Here is an 18,297-nt window from a genome sequence, read left to right as displayed (position 1 = left end):
TTTGGCTGGGTAGGGGAGCAGGAGATGTGTAGCTGGCCTTGTTCCCTGGCCCCTTCCAACTCTCCCGCCCCCACCTCTGCTCCCATCTCTCCGTGGACACTCACTGATCTGGGGTGGGAGATCTGACCATCGATGCTGGGTGTGGGGGTCAGCACTCTACGCCAGAGGGGGACACGGACCACAGATTTCAGCCTGGTTAAAGAGTGTGGGTTTTTCCTCTAGGTCCCCAGGAGCAACGGATATATTTGAAACAGGCATGAGGAAACCCCATCTCTTTTTAAAAATATCACCCTGAAAGCCAGCATCAGAACGGAGGTGCCTGGGCAGGGGAGAGGGGCGGTGAGGTGACAGTCCAGGCAAGGGTCGCTCAGGGCCCCAGCCTAAGCCAGGAGCAATCCAGAGAAGGGGACCAGAGCTCAGGCCTCCGAGAGAGAGAATGGACAGGATGTGGGGATTAAGGGAGAGAGGACAGGGGATTTTCAGCCCAGGGGAGTGGGGAGCTGTGAGCCTTCACTGAGCTTGACCACACGTGTTTTTAAATGAATGGTCTCTTGGGGCGCCTGGGTGGCTCAGTCGGGTGAGCGGCCGACTTCGGCTCAGGTCACGATCTCGCGGTCTGTGAGTTCGAGCCCCGTGTGGGGCTCTGTGCTGACTGCTCAGAGCCTGGAGCCTGTTTCGGATTCTGTGTCTCCCTCTCTCTGACCCTCCCCCGTTCATGCTCTGTCTCTGTCTCAAAAATAAATAAAAAACGTTAAATGAATGGTCTCAGGCCCAAGTTCGGGGTTGTCTTTATTGGAGCTTGGAATGTCACTGCGATTCACCTTAATCAGAGGCAGACTGTGCGAAAATGAGCAACAGTGGCGGACCCCCAGCAGGGGCCATCGGGCTACATTGGGAACCCTGCTCGCCTGCAAGCAGTACACGGGCACACGCACACATGCACACACTCCTACACAAACTCACACTCTCACGCGTGCTCACTCACTCCCAGGGGGTCTGAGGCCAGGCACCCTGCCGGCTCAGTTCGCTCCCCGCCTCTTGGACAGGTCTTGTCCACACAGCGGGGACCTGCCGAGCTGTGACTGAAGTTCCCTTCTGCTTGAGGACCAGGGCCGAAGGAGCCAGAAGCTGCAGGCGTTTTGCAGTTTGGGAGACGGGGATCCAGGAGGATGGGAGAGACTGCCAAGGACCGAGCAAAGGGAGCCCCGCTGAGCCGGGGCACGGGGGAGAAGATGCTGGAGAGGGATGGGACGGACAGGGGGTGGGAGAAAAGGCCATCTCTTCTCCTTCGTTCACTCCAACCGCACAGCCGGGGCCAGAGCCCTGGGCATAGGAAGCCTGGGGAGCATCAAGGGGTCCCCTGTGTCCTAGGAAGGCACTAAATGGGGAACAGATCCTGGAGAGCCTGGAGTCTCCCCCAAGTACCCCAAAGGGGACAGAAGGGGAATGACAGAACAAGAAGGGTCTTACATGCTGGTTGTCTGGGAAAACAAGACTGGGGAAGCACGAATCCTGCTTCCCACCCCAAACAGGGGGTGGGCGGTGGGCCGGGATGCAGCCCCTCTGGCCGGCAGAGGGGACAAAGCCAGGGCTGCCCCCTTGGTCTCCAGGGCGGTGAGTGGGGAAGCCTGGCCTCACCCGTGTGTCCGTGGGAGGTAGAGGCAGGAGGGAGGAACCTGAGCCTCCTGCCCCCCGAGGGCCAGGGCTACCAGAGCACGGCCCCATCCAGGTTCCCGTATCCTGGCTCGGCCCGCAGCCTCCAGTACGTGTTGTTGGTCACCCACCACTCCTTCCCACTGCTGTCTGTCTGCCGCCTGGGGGAAGGAGAGGGGTGAACGTCCCGAACTAAGGCCAGGGTCCCCGGACGCTGCCTCCCATAGCCGGCCCCACTCAGAGTGAGGAGGGGCTGTATGGGAGGTGGCAAGGAGCCTGGACGGCAGAGGCCTAGGGAGAGGGCAGAGGTACCTGAAGAAGCGAGCCTGGTGGACGATGTTGTTCTCCTCCATCACTCTGCGCCTGTCCCGCTGAAGCTGCTCGATCCTTCTCTTCTGGGCTTCAGCGGCCTGTATGTTCCCCTCCTCCAAGTACCTAAGCATCCACATGGCAGTCAGGGGAACTGCCCCCTCCTGCCAAACCCAAGACCTCTGTCCCCTGCCCAGCTCTGCCCCCAGATGGGACCCATCTCCCTGGGGCAACGCCAAGAGGGAAGAAGAGGCCAAGCTGGATGCGGAAGCTCATGTGGAAGAGGGAGGAGCCCAGAGGCTCCAGGGTGGGGCCCACCTGACACTGACCTCTGGTCTGGCCGGAGCCGCGTGTCCGTGGAAGGCAGTGACCGTTTCAGCTCTGCCGTCAGCTCATTCAGCTCCAAGGCAAACTGAGTGAAGCCGAAGTTTCGCTCGTGGTCCGGGGGCATGGAGTCTGGGGGGGGAAGGCAAGGGGCTGGGGCAGGTGGACTGTGCCATAGGCACCCTCACCCCTGCCTGGCCCTCCCTGACCAGGCCACTTACTGGGTTTCCAGATGCACTGACCGCCGGGCAGGGATCCCCGGTATAGCCCCTCGTGCCACTTCCCGGAGAGTCGGTGGAGGACACGGCCGCTCCGGCTGAACACGGCCCCCTGCACCTCGTGGACGTTGGAGCTCCAGTACTTGGCCTGGGGTGGGGGTGGAGGCAGGGGACTTAGGGAGGTGTCCCCTCCCGTCCCCCAGGGTGAGCTGTTGGCGGCAGACAGGCAGGGTCAGGGTGGGGATGCCCACCTTGCAGAAGGTGATCTTGCAGTGACAGGAGCTGTCCTGCGTGTTCCGGATGAGCACCTCCCCATAGTGCTCGATCCAGCGCTGGCCGCTCAGAATGTTGTGAATGCAGGACGTCACCTTATTCCACTCAAAGTGGTCCCCAAATCTGAGAGAGACAGAGCAGGGGAGGGCAGCTGGCTGGCCCCGGGAACAAGTGCTACCCTGAGCCAGGATGCCCGTCATGTGGGTCTGTGGAAGGAACACTGCGGTCCTGGTTCTGCCTCTGCGTGAAGGATGACATATTTATAGGGCGCTTGGGTGGCTCAGTCGGTTAAACATCTGACTCTCGATTTCAGCTCAGGTCACGATCTCACAGCTCATGAGGTCGAACTCCTCTTCAAGCCCCGAGTTGGGCTCTGCGCTGACAACACAGAGCCTGCTTGGGATTCTCTCTCTCCCTCTCTCTCTCTGCCCCTCCTCTGCTTGTGCACAGGCATGCGCTCTCTCTCAAAAATAAATATTAAAGGGGCGCCTGGGTGGCTCAGTCGGTTAAGCGTCCGACTTCGGCTCAGGTCACGATCTCGCGGTATGTGAGTTCGAGCCCCGCGTCGGTCTCTGTGCTGACTGCTCAGAGCCTGCAGCCTGTTTCAGATTCTGTGTCTCCCTCTCTCTCTGACCCTCCCCCGTTCATGCTCTGTCTCTCTCTGTCTCAAAAATAAATAAACGTTAAAAAAAAATTAAAAATAAATAAATAAATAAATATTTAAAAAAATATATAGGGGCGCCTGGGTGGCTCAGTCGGTTGAGCGTCCAACTTCAGCTCAGGTCACGATCTCGCATTCCGTGAGTTTGAGCCCTATGTCGGGCTCTGGGCTAATGGCTCGGAGCTTGGAGCCTGCTTCCGATTCTGTGTCTTCCTCTCTATCTGCCCCTCCCCCGTTCATGCTCTGTCTCAAGGATAAATAAACGTTAAAAAAAATTAAAAAAATATATGTATATATGAACAAAACAAAAAGGATAACACATTTACAAAGCACAACAGCCCTCACAAAAAATATTGAGTCAACAGGTCTCCATTCATTGATAAAGCTCCTGAGTGCCTACGTCATAGGGATAACTACACAGAGTCCCTGCCCTTGGGTGCAGGGACTAGGGTAGGCCCATTCACACATTACCCTGTTTAATCCCCCCTTCCTCTGGGTTCTACTCATTACTCTTATTTCACGGAAGAGCGGATGGGAGGCTCTGAAGCATTAAGCCTCTTTGTTGCGTGCATAATTATCAAAGCTGCCAGACAGAACTTCTAACTCTGAAGCCCAGGATCTTCCCGGCCCTGGACTGGCCTCTCGCTAACTCCTGGACCATGCCGGGTAAGCCCCCTTCTTCTCTGGCTGCTGTCCCCACTTGGAAAATGACATGAGCTAGAGGACAGTGTTTCCAATGTGGTTTGCGATCAGTCCTGAGATCAACTTAGGTCTCTGTGGGTCTGTGTATGAGGGTGGGTGCATCTGCGCATTGGCTTAAAGTCTCAAATGGATTTCTTACTGTGAGTCACGGTCAAGAGAGTGTGAAAGCCACTGCATCAGATGACCTCAGTGAGCCCTTCCAGCTCTACCGTTCTAGGATTTTTCCTGTTTCTGTATGCACAACGGCTGCAAAAATAGGTGTGAAACATATAGACACTACCCCACCGCAACCAGCTTCAGGCCAGACCTTTCGATCCTGCCCCTATCACCTCACCACCCCAGCCTGGAAGACGGCCCGTAGGCTGGGCCTGGCTGCTGACCTTAGCAGCCCCATAGGCTGGGGCCTTAGGGACACCCACCTGGGCAGGCTGACATTGACGGTCCCCACAGGCACAATCTCCAGGGATTTGCCCCAAAACTTGTTCTTCCACTTCATGTCTGGAGTTGGGTCGGGAGAGGGAGAGGGAGGGCAGAAAAGAGACCAGAGAGTGTTCCAGCCCCTCCCCCATCTGCCCTTCACCCTCATGTCCGCCTCCCCACCCCTCACCACCCCCCCATTCCTCACCTTGCCAGAAGATGAAGTTCTCAGACTCCGCATGGCATGCCGAGATGGGAGGGTGGTGGGAGACCTTGGTGAACAAAGAAGGTCTCTTGACGCTGCCCCTGAGGATTATGGGGTCTGCTCCTCACCCCAGGGCTCCCCAAAGTCCCTTATCCCCAATCCCAGTTCCTCTCCAAACCAGAAGACCAGTTGGTTCCAGGTCTCTTGTCTCTGTCATCCTCAGCCACCACCCAGATTCTGTTGCCCTCTCTGTCCCCATGAGGCCTCACATGCTTCCTTCTCACTCACTCCCTTCTGGAGCCCCAGGACCCCTGTTCAAGGCTACCACGTCCTCTAGTAGTGACAGATGAGGCTTCCTCCCGTGCCCTGCCTGAAAGCCAGCCCTCCTGGGGGCCCTCTTCCCTCACTGCTTTCTCCTTCACCGTCGTCACAGCCTCCAAAAAAAACCCTGGCCTTGCCCTCCTTGGAACGGCTCCATATCTGGAACTTGAACCTGGGTATCCCAAAGCCTGCAGCCTTGCCTCTCTCATTCCCTGTGGTCCATGACTCCTCCCAAGACTTTCAGCCACTCGGCTCTGTTGTGCCCTGTCCGCCCTGCTCCACCACCGTCCCCCTGCCTGACATTGCTGTCACCTCCACCTTCTCACAGCACCCTCCACAACCTTCTGCCACCACTGGTCACAACACCTGGCATCGGCCTCCTCTGTGCCGCCCCTGGTTCCCTGCTCTTCATTCACCCCCACGGAGCCGAGGAACACACGGAGCACACGCCTGGAAACTTCTAATGCTACACTCTGTCTACACCTGGGCCCAATCCTTCTCTGAGGACCCACACCCAACCCATCACCTTCAAACCACATTGACACGCCCACCCTCAGAGGGAGACTAGAGGTGGCAACTCCTCCCACCAATTTATGGCTCCCACCCTGACCCCAGCCCCCTGAATCCACTGCCAGGCCTGGACCTTCCTCCTGGTGCAGCTGCCTCACACCCCTTCCTGCAGGCTCCGCCCTCCTCCACCCCACTGTTCTGCAGCCTTTCCCTCTACTTTTCTCTTTCTCTCCAAATAGAAGTATCTCCTGGGGTGCCTGGGTGGCTCAGCCAAGTTGAGTGTCTGACTCTTGATTTAGGCTCAGGTCATGATCTCACAGTTCATGACATCGAGCCCTGAGTTGGGCTCTGTGCTGACACAGGGCGCCTTCTTGGAATTCTCTCTCTCTGCCTCTCCCCTGCTTGTCCTTGCTCTCTCTCAAAATAAATAAATAAACTTTTTTATGTTTTTTTTTTTTTTAAGGAAATATCAGGGCGCGTGGGTGGCTCAGTCAGCTAAGCATTGGACTCTGGCTCAGGACATGATCTCACGGTTCGTGAGCTTGAGCCCGGCATCTGGTGACCTTGAACGCTGCTTCTCTCTCTCCCTCTCTGCCTCTCACTCATTTGCGCCCTCTCTCTCTAAAAAACAAAACAAAACAAAAAACTAAAGAAATATTTCCTGTTTCTTCCATTTTAAAAAAAGAGTAAACCTTTCTTTTCTGGATGCACACACTTTTGCTCACGTACGCACAAAACAAACACTGGCAGCAGCAATCTCCTCAGAAGGAGCTGGGGCTCATTTCCTATTGTACACACTCCTGTACTGGACGAACTTGTCACTATATTTTAAAAACCACTTAAAATCTAAACGAACAAAACACCTGCCTCAGCTCTATCCCCACCTCTGGCCGAAACCCTCTCTCTCTCTCCTCTTTCTCTCCCGGTCAACTGTTTTGAAAATAAACTGCATTTTTTCTCTATTTTAATTTTTTTTTTCTTAAGGAAGCTCGACGCCCAACACAGGGCTCGAACTCATGACCCCGAGATCAAGAGTGGTGCATTCCACTGACTGACCCAGGCAGGTGCCCCATTTCATTTTAATTTTTTTAATGTTTTTTATTTCTTTCTGAGAGAGAGAGAGAGAGAGAGAGAGAGACAGAGAGAATATGAATCTGAAGCAGGCTCCGGGCTCTGAGATGTTGACACAGAGCCCAATGCAGGGCTTGAACTCACAGACCATGAGATCATGACCTGAGCTGAAGCTGTGTGCTTAACCGACCGAGCCACCCAGGAGCCCCTAATTTTAATTTTTTTTAAGTCTCATTTTTCCCTACGTTACTTCTTTTTCCTAGCCACCCGCTGTAACCCGGCCTCGGCCCACAGCCCTTCTCAGAAACCTCCCTCACTCAGTAAACCAACCAACCCCGTCAAAGTCCTGTGGACCATCCACCCGCACTTGGCCTCGGAGCTCCTCTGCCTTCCCTGCCCACCCTCCTCAGACCCTCTCCCGTGAGCAGCCCGTGACATCATCCGTCCTCTAAGCTGGTGACTCCCGGGTCTGTCAGCCCCCACCTGTTCCCAGAGGAGCTCCGTACCCACACGGCCCAGGGCCTCCCGGACATCTCCCCGTGGAAGTCAAGCCCACGTAGACAAGGAGTCTCGCCAATGCAGTTACCTTCCTCACACACTTCCCATCTTGCTAACTGGCACTTCCATACACCTGCTGGAGCCCCCGAACCAGAAATTCAAGGCCATCTCCAGCTTTTCCCTATCATCGACCACCTCCCCTATCTCTTACACGTAACAGCATTCTGCTGACCACTGTGTCCTGTCAAGGGCAACATGACACGGTTCCTGAATCCAATGTCCTCGCAATCCAGATGCCACAGCCTAAGTGCAGGTCTTTGTCAGCTCTTAACAGGGATGACTGAAACGGCCTCTTAATGGCCTTCTCTGACCCATCCGCACACCACGGTCTGAGCGATCTTTATAAAGTGCAATTTGGAGCATTGTCACTCTACTGCCTAAAACCCTCGATGACTCCCCATTGAAGGCAACCATTTGGCCTGCAGGGCTCCTCAGGGCTTGGGGCTGTCTTGCCACCCAGCTGTGTCTCTCATACCCTGTCTGGAGCCTCCCATTCTCCCCATTCTTGAGGGAGCTCAAGACCTAGGTGGAGATCAGCCCCTACAGCATGCCTTCCTGGCTGAAGGGCAGCCTCAGAGCCTCCAGGGTCCAGCTCTAGAACATAGTCAAGTAACTCCCCATTTCAAGTCCGCCCCCCACACTCGGCAGGGCGCTCCCTGGAGCAGAGAGCCCTCTGCACCACCGCCATGTGGCACAGGGCTCGGCCAGGAGCCAGACGCCCTGAGCTCTCTCTCCCGCGCCCTGGCCCCTCTGAAGCCCCAGCCACCCGTGAGGGCCCCTCTTCTTCCGGGGCCCACACCTGCTCACTGATGAAGCGGAAGCCTCGGTCAGGCCGCTCACACTCGTAGGTCTCCCCCAGGACGGGGTTGAAGGGCTTACAGCCTGCTCGGTGGTACGTGGACGAGTAGGCAGAGACGGCAAAGGCCGCGATGTACACCTGCGGGTGGAAGGGCAAGGAGATGCCGCTGGGGGTGGGGGGGTGGGGGGGGTGGGTGAGAGGCCGCTGGGGTGGGGTGGTGGGGAGATGCCGCTGGGGCAGAGAGATGCCGCTGGGGGTGGGTGGAGATGCCACTGGGGGGGGCGGGAAGAGATGTCGCTGGTGGGGGGAGATGCCGCTACAAGGGAGGGGAGATGCCGCTGGGGGTGGGGGGGAATGCTGTTGGGGGGGGGAGATGCCGCTGGGGGCGGGAGAGATGACACTGGGGGGGGTGGGAGATGCCGCTGGGGGGGTGGAGAGGCCACTGGGGGTGGGGAGATACTGCTGGGGTGGGGGGATGCCGCTACGGGGGGGGGGAGATGCTGCTGGGGGTTGGGGGGGGAATGCTGGTGGGCGGGGAGATGCCGCTGGGGGCGGGAGAGATGCCACGGGGCGAGGGGGTGGGAGATGCCGCTGGGGTGGGGTGGGGGGTGGGGGGGAGATGCTGCTGGGGCGGAGAGATGCCGCTGGGGCGGGTGGAGATGCCACTGGGGGCGGGGAGATGCAGCTGGGGTTGGGGGGGATGCCACTGGGCCGGCGGGGATGCCGCTGGGGCGGGAGGCCAGGAGATGCTGCTGGGGGCAAGGAGATGCCGCTGGGTAGGGGAGATGCCACGGGGGGGGAGGGGGGGAGATGTCGCTGGGGGTGGGGGAGAATGCTGTTGGTGGGGGGGGGAGATGCTGCTACGGGGGTGGGGGGAGATGCCGCTGGTGGTGGGGGAGAATGCTGTTGGTGGGGGGGGGAGATGCCGCTATGGGGGTGGGGGGAGATGCCGCTGGGGGTGGGGGAAAATGCTGTTGGGGGGGAGAGATGCCAATACAGGGGGAGATGCCGCTGCTGGGGGGGGCGGGCAGATGCTGTTGGGGGATACGGGGGACATGCCCCTGGGGGGTTGCAGAGAAGGGGGGTGCCACCCCATTACAAGCAAGGACTGGCGGAGGTAGAGCTTCAGTGGCGGGGAAGAGCCCCGCCAGGAGTGCCCGGGGTACCATGCGCTCGCAGGGGTCCGCCACGCGGCTGGCCTGGTCCAGGAGGCTACTGTACTCCAGCTCCTCGCAGAGCCGCTGCAGAGTGTTGAGCGGCTCGTTGAGCTGCACAGGCATGGACACCTTGGACAGGTCCTTGCCGATGTTGTTCCGAAGTATGTTCCATAAGCTCACGTCAGCCCCTGGCCCGCTGGCCGCCGGCAGGCAGCGGCGACGGGGTGGCCCCGCAGCTCTCCCTGGAACACACGCCCCTGGGCCCCACCCGGCCACGTCACTCTTCCTCCCGCAGGGTATCCAGACTTGGGGGGCACACAGGCCAACCCCAGAGCCGCCCCCAATCCTGAGGTGCTCCTAGATACACTCATTCCCAAGCACCCCTCTGGGCTCTGCAGTCGAGCCCCCGGGGGGATTTAGGTGGGTAGCAGGGCCGAGAACCACTCAGAGAGGGCACCTCCCGCTGCTGGAAACCCTGAACCCCAGAAGCCCCTCCTGAGCCCCCACCCTGGCCTTCAGTCCCCCTCCATAAACACAGAAACCAATGTTGGGATACAGATTATTCAGCCCATTTTACAGATGAGGGAACAGGCTCCAAGAAGTAAAATGACGTGTCCAAAGCCACACTGCTAAAGAGTGGCAAGGTGGGACCATCTGCCTCTGTATCAGGCCCCATGCCAGCCTTCTCAGAAGACCGCACTGACGGCCAGCCCCCAGGCCTGAGCCCGACCCGCCTGGGGAGCCGCTCCTGGAACATTCTGTAGCTCACAGCTTAGCCTTCCTTATCTCCTGGGGTCACCCTAAGCTGTTAGCCCACCAGTCACCACAATAGACTGCCTCCCAAGGGGTCTGGGCTGTGGACAAACACGATTTGTACCTCCCTCCAAACCCCTCCATGCCTGCACACCCAGCTAGTACCTTTCTGGTAGCGCTCAGCTCCCCTGAGGTCCAGCACCTCCTCAGACAGGCTGGTGGTGATTTCACTGGTGCACGACTCCTCCTCCTCTGAGCCCTGGGCCAGGACAGATGACAGGCTGGGCAGACTGGGCCTCCCCGGGCAGCTGGGCAGTGCCCAGGGCCTGGCAAGACTCTGCCCAGCTAGTCCTTTGATGGGAAGGGGGAAGACACATATTTGGGGGAGGGGAGGATCGGAGCCCTAAGACTGACATCATGGAGTGTGCCTTGCCACTTTGGGAGGGGACGCCTGGCCCTCTCCCTGCAGGGAGGGAGCACAGGGACTTGGCGAACACCAAGGAAAGGTAGCAGGGCATTGCTGAGATCCAGGGTTCAGGGCTAGGGGAAGTGCTGGGGCTGACCCGCTCACAGGAAGAGGGCTGGGGTAGGGCTGCGGCAGCAGTCTCGGGAAGACCCCACGGGGATAAAGCACATCAAACTAAAGGAAGGGTCCCCAGCAGATTTCTGAGCAGGGCCACACAAACCCAACAGGTCTGGACGTGTTACCCGAGAGAGCAGCTGAGGCGTTAGAAAGGATTTGGGAATCTACAAATTCTAGTCTCTCTGGACCCCATCCCAATTTTCCCAGGGTTGTCCCCCACCTCACCTCATTCTCAGAAGAGCTGGCAGAGAGGAGAACCTCACAGGCATCAAAGAACTCTGTGTGGGAATCAGCAAGGGACAGGACGCTGCTCTGGGACAGCTGGGGGGTCAGCCCCCGCCCCTTCATGTACAGGGCTTCTTGCTGTGGGAAGGACAGGTGTCAGGCAGGGCTCCCCGGCCCTGACAGTTCCCTTGAGAGGGAAGCATACTGGGGACTTTCGCTGCCTGAGTGTGGAGCCCACCAAGCAGAAGACGCAGAAGGGAGAGAGTGTGGTGGGATACGAAGGTGTGGCGGCTGAACTGGGGCCTGGGACAGGGGAACGTGGGTTCCATAAGAGCCGCTCACATGGCCTAGGCACTCACTCTGAGATGGGTTCCAAGCCTTCCGTGTGCATCAATGCAGTCCATCCTGACACTTACCCTAAGCGGTAGGTACTGTTATGACCCCCTACTTTGCAGACCAGGACACTGAGGCTCAGGGTCACAAAGCCGCCAAGCACTACAGCCAAATTCAAACCCACAGAGCCCGGCCCCAGAGTCTGTGCTCAGAACACAGAAGTCCCAGCTCAGCCAATCCTCAACTGGGGGATCCTGGGCCCATTGGTCAGAGTCTCTGAGTCTTAGTTTCCTCCACCATGAACTTGAGGGTAAGGATCATGGCCGCATAGGACTGAATTAAGCAAAAGCATGGGGCACCTGGGTGGCTCAGTCACTTGAGTGTCTGACTCTTGATTTCGGCTCAGGTCATTATCCCAGGGTCATGGGATGGAGCCCTACATCGGGCTCTGTGCTGAGTGTGGAGCCTGCTTAAGATTCTCTCTCTCTCTCTCTCTCTCTCTCTCTCTCTCTCTCTCTCCCCCTGTCCCCCACTTGTGCGTTCTCTCTCTCTCTCTCTCTCAAATTAAAAAATAAATAAATAACTCTTAAAAAAAATAGTAAAAGCACTCTGGGGTGCCTGGGTAGCTCAGTCGGTTACACCTCCAACTCTTGATCTCAGCTCAAGTCTTGATCTCAGAGCCCTGAGTTCAAGCCCTGAGTTGGGCTCCACTACTTAAAAAAAAAAAAAAAAGTATAAGCAATCTGCACACTGGCAGGGCAGGAATGACCAAGGTGAGGCTGCTGCCAATGTTACATGAATTGGGTTGGAGCTAGGATTTCTGGGCCCTGTTTTGCGTCTGAAGACCAACCATGCCTTCACTTCTGCTAAGAAAGAAGGTGCAGGAGAAATGGTTCCCACAACCCAGCCCGGCTCCTACCTCCTCAGGGTTGAGGGAGCTGAAGGAGTCTGCAGTGGTGTCCGAGGAGACGGAGAGCGAGTGGAGGCGCCTCGGGCCAGCTGAGGCCTCAGAGACCTGCGAGGAGACAGTGAGGGGACAGGGAGCCAGGAGGACAAAGCCCTCCCCGCCCCGCGATACTGCCCTCTGCGCAGATTGCCTCCGCCAACCACTCTCCCCAGACCCAGCTCCGCTCTCCTCCCCAGGCCTGCGGTCCTCAGCTTCAAGCCGTCTCCTCCCACACGCTCCCCTGTCCTTGAGCCTCACCCCCATCCGCGACAGCTCTGAACCCTGGTGCAGGTCCCGCAGTCGGTCCCATTCAGCAGTGAGGGCAGCCAGGACACTGCTGAGGGAATTGTGCACTGCGGGGCAAGGGCAGGCATCAGACTCCTCTCCCTCTCCCTCTCCCCGCCTGCCCCCCACCGCCCTCCAGCATGCACTCACCCTTCTGGGCCAGGGCCCAGAAAGTACGCTGCAGGTGGGCATAGTCTGGAGGTGGCAGCCCGCGGGGGCCTGAGGGGTCCCGGGACTCCAGGTAGCGAGACAGGTTGGGAACAGAGCCGTGGAGACGACCAACCTGGGGGTGAGGGAGAGGGGTCGAAGGTGACAGCCTCCTCCAGGATATCCCACCCCGGTGACTTGGGGTCCACACCCCACCTCACCCGTCCGATGGTGTCGTCCTTGGCGAAACTCTGTGTGCACCACATGCGGCTGGTCCGTTTCCCCTTCTTGGGTCTCTCAGTTGTCACTGAGGCCTGGCAAGTCGAAGGCGGGAGGTGAGGGGTGAGTTTCACTCAGGGTGGGGCAAAGGGCAGCAACCATGAAAGCCAGGAGAGGGGAAGATGGCCACGGAGGAGGGCACAGAGACATCTGACGTCCCAGAGGAAGAAGATGACACCCTAGTAGAGGCGTGGGTACAGCAGGCAGGGGTCACTCCAAAGGGGCAGAGAGACAACCCTGAGGCCGTCTGGACACGGGAGGTGGGTCAGCTAGGCAGATGTGCAGCTCTCCAGGAAACCGCAGCACACGAGGGGGCCTGGGGGCCTGTCCCGGGGAAGTGGTGAGGGTGAGGGCGGCAAGCAGGAGTCCCCTGGGCAGGGCCCTGTCTCCTCCCCTGGCCCTCACCTGGTGCGTGGGGATAACAGGGGCCGAGGGGATCCGGTGCAGGGACTCCAGGCTCTGGAGGAGTCTGTGTAGTTCCTGGAGCTTCCCCTGACACTCAGAGAGCTCTGCGGGAAGAATGAATGAGGATATCCTCTCCCAACACTGCCTGGGTGCCCCAGAGTCTGTCCCTCGGCTTCCCTTCCTCCTCCTAACATCTCAGCCGGGCGGCCACAGAAACCCTGACACCGCGTCCCCCTCCTCGGCTCAGGACGCCAAAGCAGTTCCCAGTTCCCGCCACTGGTTTCCCAAGAGGGCTGGCATCCTCGGTCCCCATAACATACCTTAACTTTGCCGCCTCCGCACAGGGTGCGGGGTGGGGGTGGCCCTGACTCTCTGTCCCCACTTGGTGGCACCTCCCCATCTCCCTCTCCCAGGCCAACATCTCAGCTGCCTACTCCAGGAACGGGTTCTAGAGCACACCCCTTCTCTGACACTACTCCACGGGACCCCTCCCCGATTGGCTTTCTGTATCTTCTTGTCCGTGAGCCCCGGCCCCGAGTCCTGTCTATGTGCCTGAGACACAAGCCCCCGCCATTCTCGGTGAGGCTGGTGCTCCCCAGGGCAGGCCCGAGGAGATCCTGTTGGCTTGGAGGCCCCAGGTTCCCGGAGGCAGGGCTGGAGGTAACGGTTCCACCTCCTCGTGACAGCCGACACCTCCTAGACCCAATGGCACCCGTCCCGCCCACAGAGGCACAGTGCCAGGGGCCCCTCACCATGAGAGCAGCGGTCTAGCCCATCACTGTCCCTCAGCCAGGAAGACACCTTCTCCCGAGGTCCGACCCCAGGGAGAGCCGAAGCACTGCCTGCTGCTGGAAGCTGGGCACCAGGAGCCTGTGGGGTGAGTCAAGAGTGAGGCAAGGCAGCACCCCCTCCGTGGATCTCGCAGTTCCCTGAAGCCCCCACCCCTGAGTCCCCATGTTACTGCCCCCCCCTCCCCAGGACCTCCCTTACCTTCCGGTGAGTGGTGCTGGGCAGCGAGCCTCGGGGCATGTCTAGGCGCTGGGCTAGGCGGTGGGCACGAAGCTGGGCCACCCAGCTCTGGAAGAGGTCCTGGGATTTGATCTGCAGAAGGGACGGAGAGGGGGAGGGAAGCGTGAAAGGAAGGATTGCTTCACAGGGGCAAGAAGTTGGGGCTCTGCTTCCCAAGCAAGGAGAGTGTCTCCCTGTCGTCCCCGGCTTGTGCAAAGGCTCCTTGCAGGGAGACAGAGCGCAGCTTCCCCGGGGTGACCGAGCCCTTAGCTCTGCACCTGTTCATGTAACAACCAAGAGGGACGTCTTGCCATTGGCTGTGGTATACGATGGGAACTCCCTTGCTGTCAACCTCAGGGACAGACCCTCAACCCGCCCCTCTCTCCTGTGTGCCCTAGTGTCTCTGCTGGGCTGGGGCCCAAGCCACAACTTGGCTCCCAGGGATGTCACCTTGAGGTGGTAGATGTTGTCTTCAGTGTCAAGGTCAATGCGCTGGGCCTTTTTGTTGATGGACATAACAGACAGTCGGACGTCAATGGAGCCATGAAGCTTCCCCTTGGTGATCTAGGGTGGATGGTGGGCAGGGAAAAATGGGACTGTTTTTAGGCCCCCGGGACCCCAGAGCCATCATCTCCCTGAGGTGACCCTAGGCTCCAGGGCCAGGCAGCAGGTTCACAGCATCAACAGGGACTTGTCAGTTGTCCTCTGGTGCACAGAGCACCCCACTACGTCAAGTCATACTCTGAACAAGGGAGTCAGAGAGCAAGGAAAACTAATCTCAGCAACGCGAAGGCTGAGAAGGGAAACACCCTCTCAGAAAGAGATCCTGAGGATGCCGGCCTCTAGTTCCTGTCCCCAGCACCAGAATGAAACAAGGGTAAAGATGATAAAGCTCCCTGGGGCGCCTGGGTGGCTCAGTCGGTTAAGCGTCCGACTTCAGCACAAGTCATGATCTTGCGGTTTGTGAGTTCGAGCCCCACATCGGGCTCTGTGCTGACAGCTCAGAGCCTGGAGCCTGCTTCGGATTCTGTGTCCCCCTCTCTTTCCCTGCCCCTCCCCTGCTCATGCTCTGTCACTTTCTGCCTCAAAAATAAAACAAACATTAAAAAAAAAAAAAAAAGATGATAAAGTCCCCTGTCCGTGCAGACCATTCTGGGCCCACACTCGGCCCACAACCCCCAGCAGAGGCCCTGACTCACCTCTTGCCGCGTCGTTGCATAGTGAAGGACTCCGTCCTCAAGCACAAAGTATCTCTGTGTTTGCCCAGAAGGAACGAGAACCCAGGAGGCCGACAGAAAAGGGTATGGGGAGAGAGCAACCACACACATGGACTTTTCTTCTCCTCCACACACACACCCAGTACTGCCTACACCCTTCCCCCCCCCCATCCCCCACTCGCCTCTGCATCTGGCCCCTCCCTTTGCCCAGCCCACCCTACCTTGTGCCAGCCCTTCAGAGGCCACTTCCTTTTCTTGAGCAGGTGGCCTTCCTGCCTCTCGGGCATGATACCCTCTGCTCCCAGCCTGCCCCGAGGCTCCTCCTCTACCTCCCACAGCTCAGAGGCCTGCAGTCCAGGACAGAGAAGTAGGAAAGCAGCTGGTGAGGTGACCAAATCTGCCCCCCCCCCCCCACTTTGGGGCCAAGCTCTATCCACCCACTGCCTGCTTCCCCATCTCAGACCTGCAGGGCACTGCTGGGCTTTGTAGACTGAATGCTCTCGGCCAAGGAGTTAGGGACCCTCTCCTGGAAGTCCATAGAGATGGGAGCAGCCACTCCCTGCTGAGAAGGTAGAGCAGGGTGGAAGGAGAAGGATGTCACCTTGTCCTGAGGGGACCCTTGAAGCAAGAGAGAGACCCCATTAGCACAGACCCTGCTATCACCTTCCCCGCCTCCAACCCTCTGAGATAAGGGCTCACCAACATCTTCTGCTCACCTGCCATGTCTCTCTGAGTCTGTCCCTTCCCCACCCTGGGCGGGTTTCCCTGTCTACACCCTCCAGCTGTGGCCACTGCTCCCGGAGAGGTGGACTAGCACGCGGTCCGCAGGCCAGCGCCAAGAGACAACCACAAAAGTCCGCCCAGCCCCACCTTGGGCCCACATTCTCAGGCTCTAGGAAACACTTGGTGCTTTCTCTGGAAGATTCCCTAGGGCGGGGGGTGTGGTGCGGGGGGGAGCAGAGAGGAGGCATGGGAGTAAAAAAAAGAGACTCTAAAACAGGGCAGAGGAATTCCGAGACTGGACAAGCAAGATCTCAATCTAGCTTCTCTTCCTCCAGGACCCCTGGACACTCCTCCACCTGCTGTTGTGGGTGGGAGATTTCTCTGTCATCCCAACTCCCCGCTAATCAGTCTCCAGATCCTCTGTCTTCGGCATCGGGAAACTGAGGCCTGAGCCAGCCCCCACTGTTCTCTGTGCCTCCACCGTAGGATGCCCACCTGAGACCCTCGGTGCCCCTCAAAGCCTCCATTCTACCATCCCGGTCCTTGGGGTTCCTGAGAAGTAACACCCACCCGGAGAAAGCAGGGGACCCTGCTTCAGTGCCCATTGAGGCACTGTGGGCGGGAGAAGAGGCGGCCAAGAACATGCCAAGGTCCACACAGGTCCCGCAGCAGTGCCCACAGGCGCCCTTGGCACCAGCCCTGGCCATCCTGGCTCCTCGAGGAGATCAATAATGCATGAGGTTCTGTGTGTGTGAGACAGGGAGGGGACTGGAGGGGCGAGGCTGGCCCGAGGCTGGGGAAACAGCTCAGATCTTCCAGTGGAGCCAGCAAGCACCTGAGGAGCGAAGGCCGGGAAGGGACAGGGATGCGGTGGGGTAGTGGTGGCCAGGAGGTAGGGACGGAGGGGCCCAGAGTGCGAGAGGCTGACCCGGGGGGGTAAAACTCCTGCATTTGGCCATTGAAAGTTCCCAAACTCTTCTGGTGTTTGGGTATCTCTGTGTCCTTTTCCTGGCCCCCTAGAATCCTGGCCCCTCACTGCTGGCGGGTGGAGGGTGGGGGGGCTCTGTCAGTAGAGGGTGCAGGGTCGAGGGGAGCCCGGTGGGTGCCCCATTTCCACTTCCATTCCCACCCCCGTCTCCAGAGGGGCAGACCCGCCAGCTTCAGGTGGGAAGAAGCCTGCCTGGGGTATGTCAGCCAAAGCCAGCGCGGGCCCCTTACCCCAGGGTCCATGGACGCCAGTGCTCCTTGGCCCGCGCGCGCCTCTCCGCCTCTGAGTCACCGTCTCCGAGTCGCCCGCTCCCTCCTCACGGAGCCTAGCAGTGGCAGCAGCTGCTGCAGGAACCAGGAAGGAAGGAGACGTCGGAGCCTCCCCTCCAGCCGGATCTCCCCACCTCCCCCTTCCCGGCCCCTCCTCCCGCCAAGCTCCGGGCGGCCGCTCAGCTCTGCCCCCCTGCTCCCGGGAGGACTCAGGGCTGAGCGGACTCCCCAGCACTGAGGTAGCTTGGGAGTGGGGGCAGAGTCCCCACTGGGCGCAGCTCCAGATAGACCGCGGAGGACTGGGGAGCTGCTGGCCTCAAGCCAGTGGTGGTAAAGGGTTTACTCCTACTAGCATGGCCTTGACCCTAGTTAGTACCCAAGGCCATTTCCTTATTAACGCCCCCTGCCTCTCGTTTTACATCTGAAAATAGATTGCAAAATTTGGAGCCAGCAAATGTATCAGGTTGACAGGAAGGGATGGATGCCCCCGGGGGACCACGATAGACAGTGCCAAGAGCACGGTCAGCAGGCCAGCCGCGGCTAGAGAGAGCCAGGCAGCCCTGTGTGGGCAACCCCCACAGAGGCTCTGTCATTGTGGGTGATGCCCCACCAGGTCAGGACCCACTGGGGCTGGTGGTACCCGTGCCTAACACAGAACCGCCAGCTGGCATGGTCTCTGGATCAGGAGAGGGTCTGCAGCAGTAACCAGCTGGCTGTTGGAAAGGGCTAGCTGGAGCCACTCAGGTCCCCCCACCCCGGCCTCCCTTTCTGAGCACCTCTGCTCTTCTGCTGGAGTACTGTGTTTAGCACAGTACTCAATTCTAATTAAAAATTAGCCCTTAAGAAAGGTCTGAACCACATTAAAATGAATGTGAAAAGGATGGACACCTTTAAGGACGGTGAAGCTGCTTTCTGGAAAGAAGTGGGTTTTTAATGGCAGGGCCTCAGGCATTGCCAG

General features: G+C 58.9%; 1 protein-coding gene across 3 annotated transcripts; it reads right to left on the bottom strand.

Annotated features, from left to right (window-relative positions):
- Nucleotides 1–768: 768 nt before the first annotated feature.
- Nucleotides 769–17,454, bottom strand: OSBPL7 (oxysterol binding protein like 7). Of its 3 annotated transcripts, none has more exons than XM_042967071.1 (23): nucleotides 17,301–17,454; nucleotides 15,823–15,977; nucleotides 15,581–15,706; nucleotides 15,342–15,395; nucleotides 14,593–14,706; nucleotides 14,125–14,235; nucleotides 13,887–14,004; nucleotides 13,135–13,238; nucleotides 12,672–12,764; nucleotides 12,454–12,586; nucleotides 12,277–12,371; nucleotides 11,992–12,087; nucleotides 10,740–10,877; nucleotides 10,097–10,190; nucleotides 9,188–9,435; nucleotides 8,022–8,159; nucleotides 4,766–4,829; nucleotides 4,560–4,638; nucleotides 2,756–2,900; nucleotides 2,508–2,652; nucleotides 2,292–2,418; nucleotides 1,966–2,088; nucleotides 769–1,814 (listed from the first exon to the last, which is right to left on the bottom strand). In XM_042967071.1, the coding sequence occupies exons 2-23, from the start codon at nucleotides 15,895–15,897 to the stop codon at nucleotides 1,706–1,708; spliced, it is 2,529 nt and encodes an 842-aa protein (XP_042823005.1). In that variant the 5' UTR covers nucleotides 15,898–15,977; nucleotides 17,301–17,454; the 3' UTR covers nucleotides 769–1,705. The 3 variants fall into 3 exon arrangements, with proteins under 3 accessions (XP_042823005.1, XP_042823003.1, XP_042823004.1); XM_042967069.1 differs by having other exon boundaries at nucleotides 15,823–15,921; XM_042967070.1 differs by having other exon boundaries at nucleotides 15,823–15,918.
- Nucleotides 17,455–18,297: the final 843 nt, after the last annotated feature.

Source organism: Panthera tigris, chromosome E1, assembly GCF_018350195.1.
Source record: "Panthera tigris isolate Pti1 chromosome E1, P.tigris_Pti1_mat1.1, whole genome shotgun sequence".
NCBI classification, from domain to species: Eukaryota; Metazoa; Chordata; class Mammalia; order Carnivora; family Felidae; genus Panthera; species Panthera tigris.
The sequence above is the reverse complement of the archived record's forward strand: the minus strand, read 5'-3'. Positions and strand labels throughout refer to the sequence as shown.

Excerpts from the sequence above, each read along its gene's own strand:
- OSBPL7 (XM_042967069.1), bottom strand. Across the intron at positions 8,160-9,187 it reads CGGACCCCTGCGAGCGCATG|GTGTACATCGCGGCCTTTGC; the intron begins GTACCCCGGGCA and ends TTCCACCCGCAG. Across the intron at positions 2,419-2,507 it reads TCAGTGCATCTGGAAACCCA|ACTCCATGCCCCCGGACCAC; the intron begins GTAAGTGGCCTG and ends TTCCCCCCCCAG.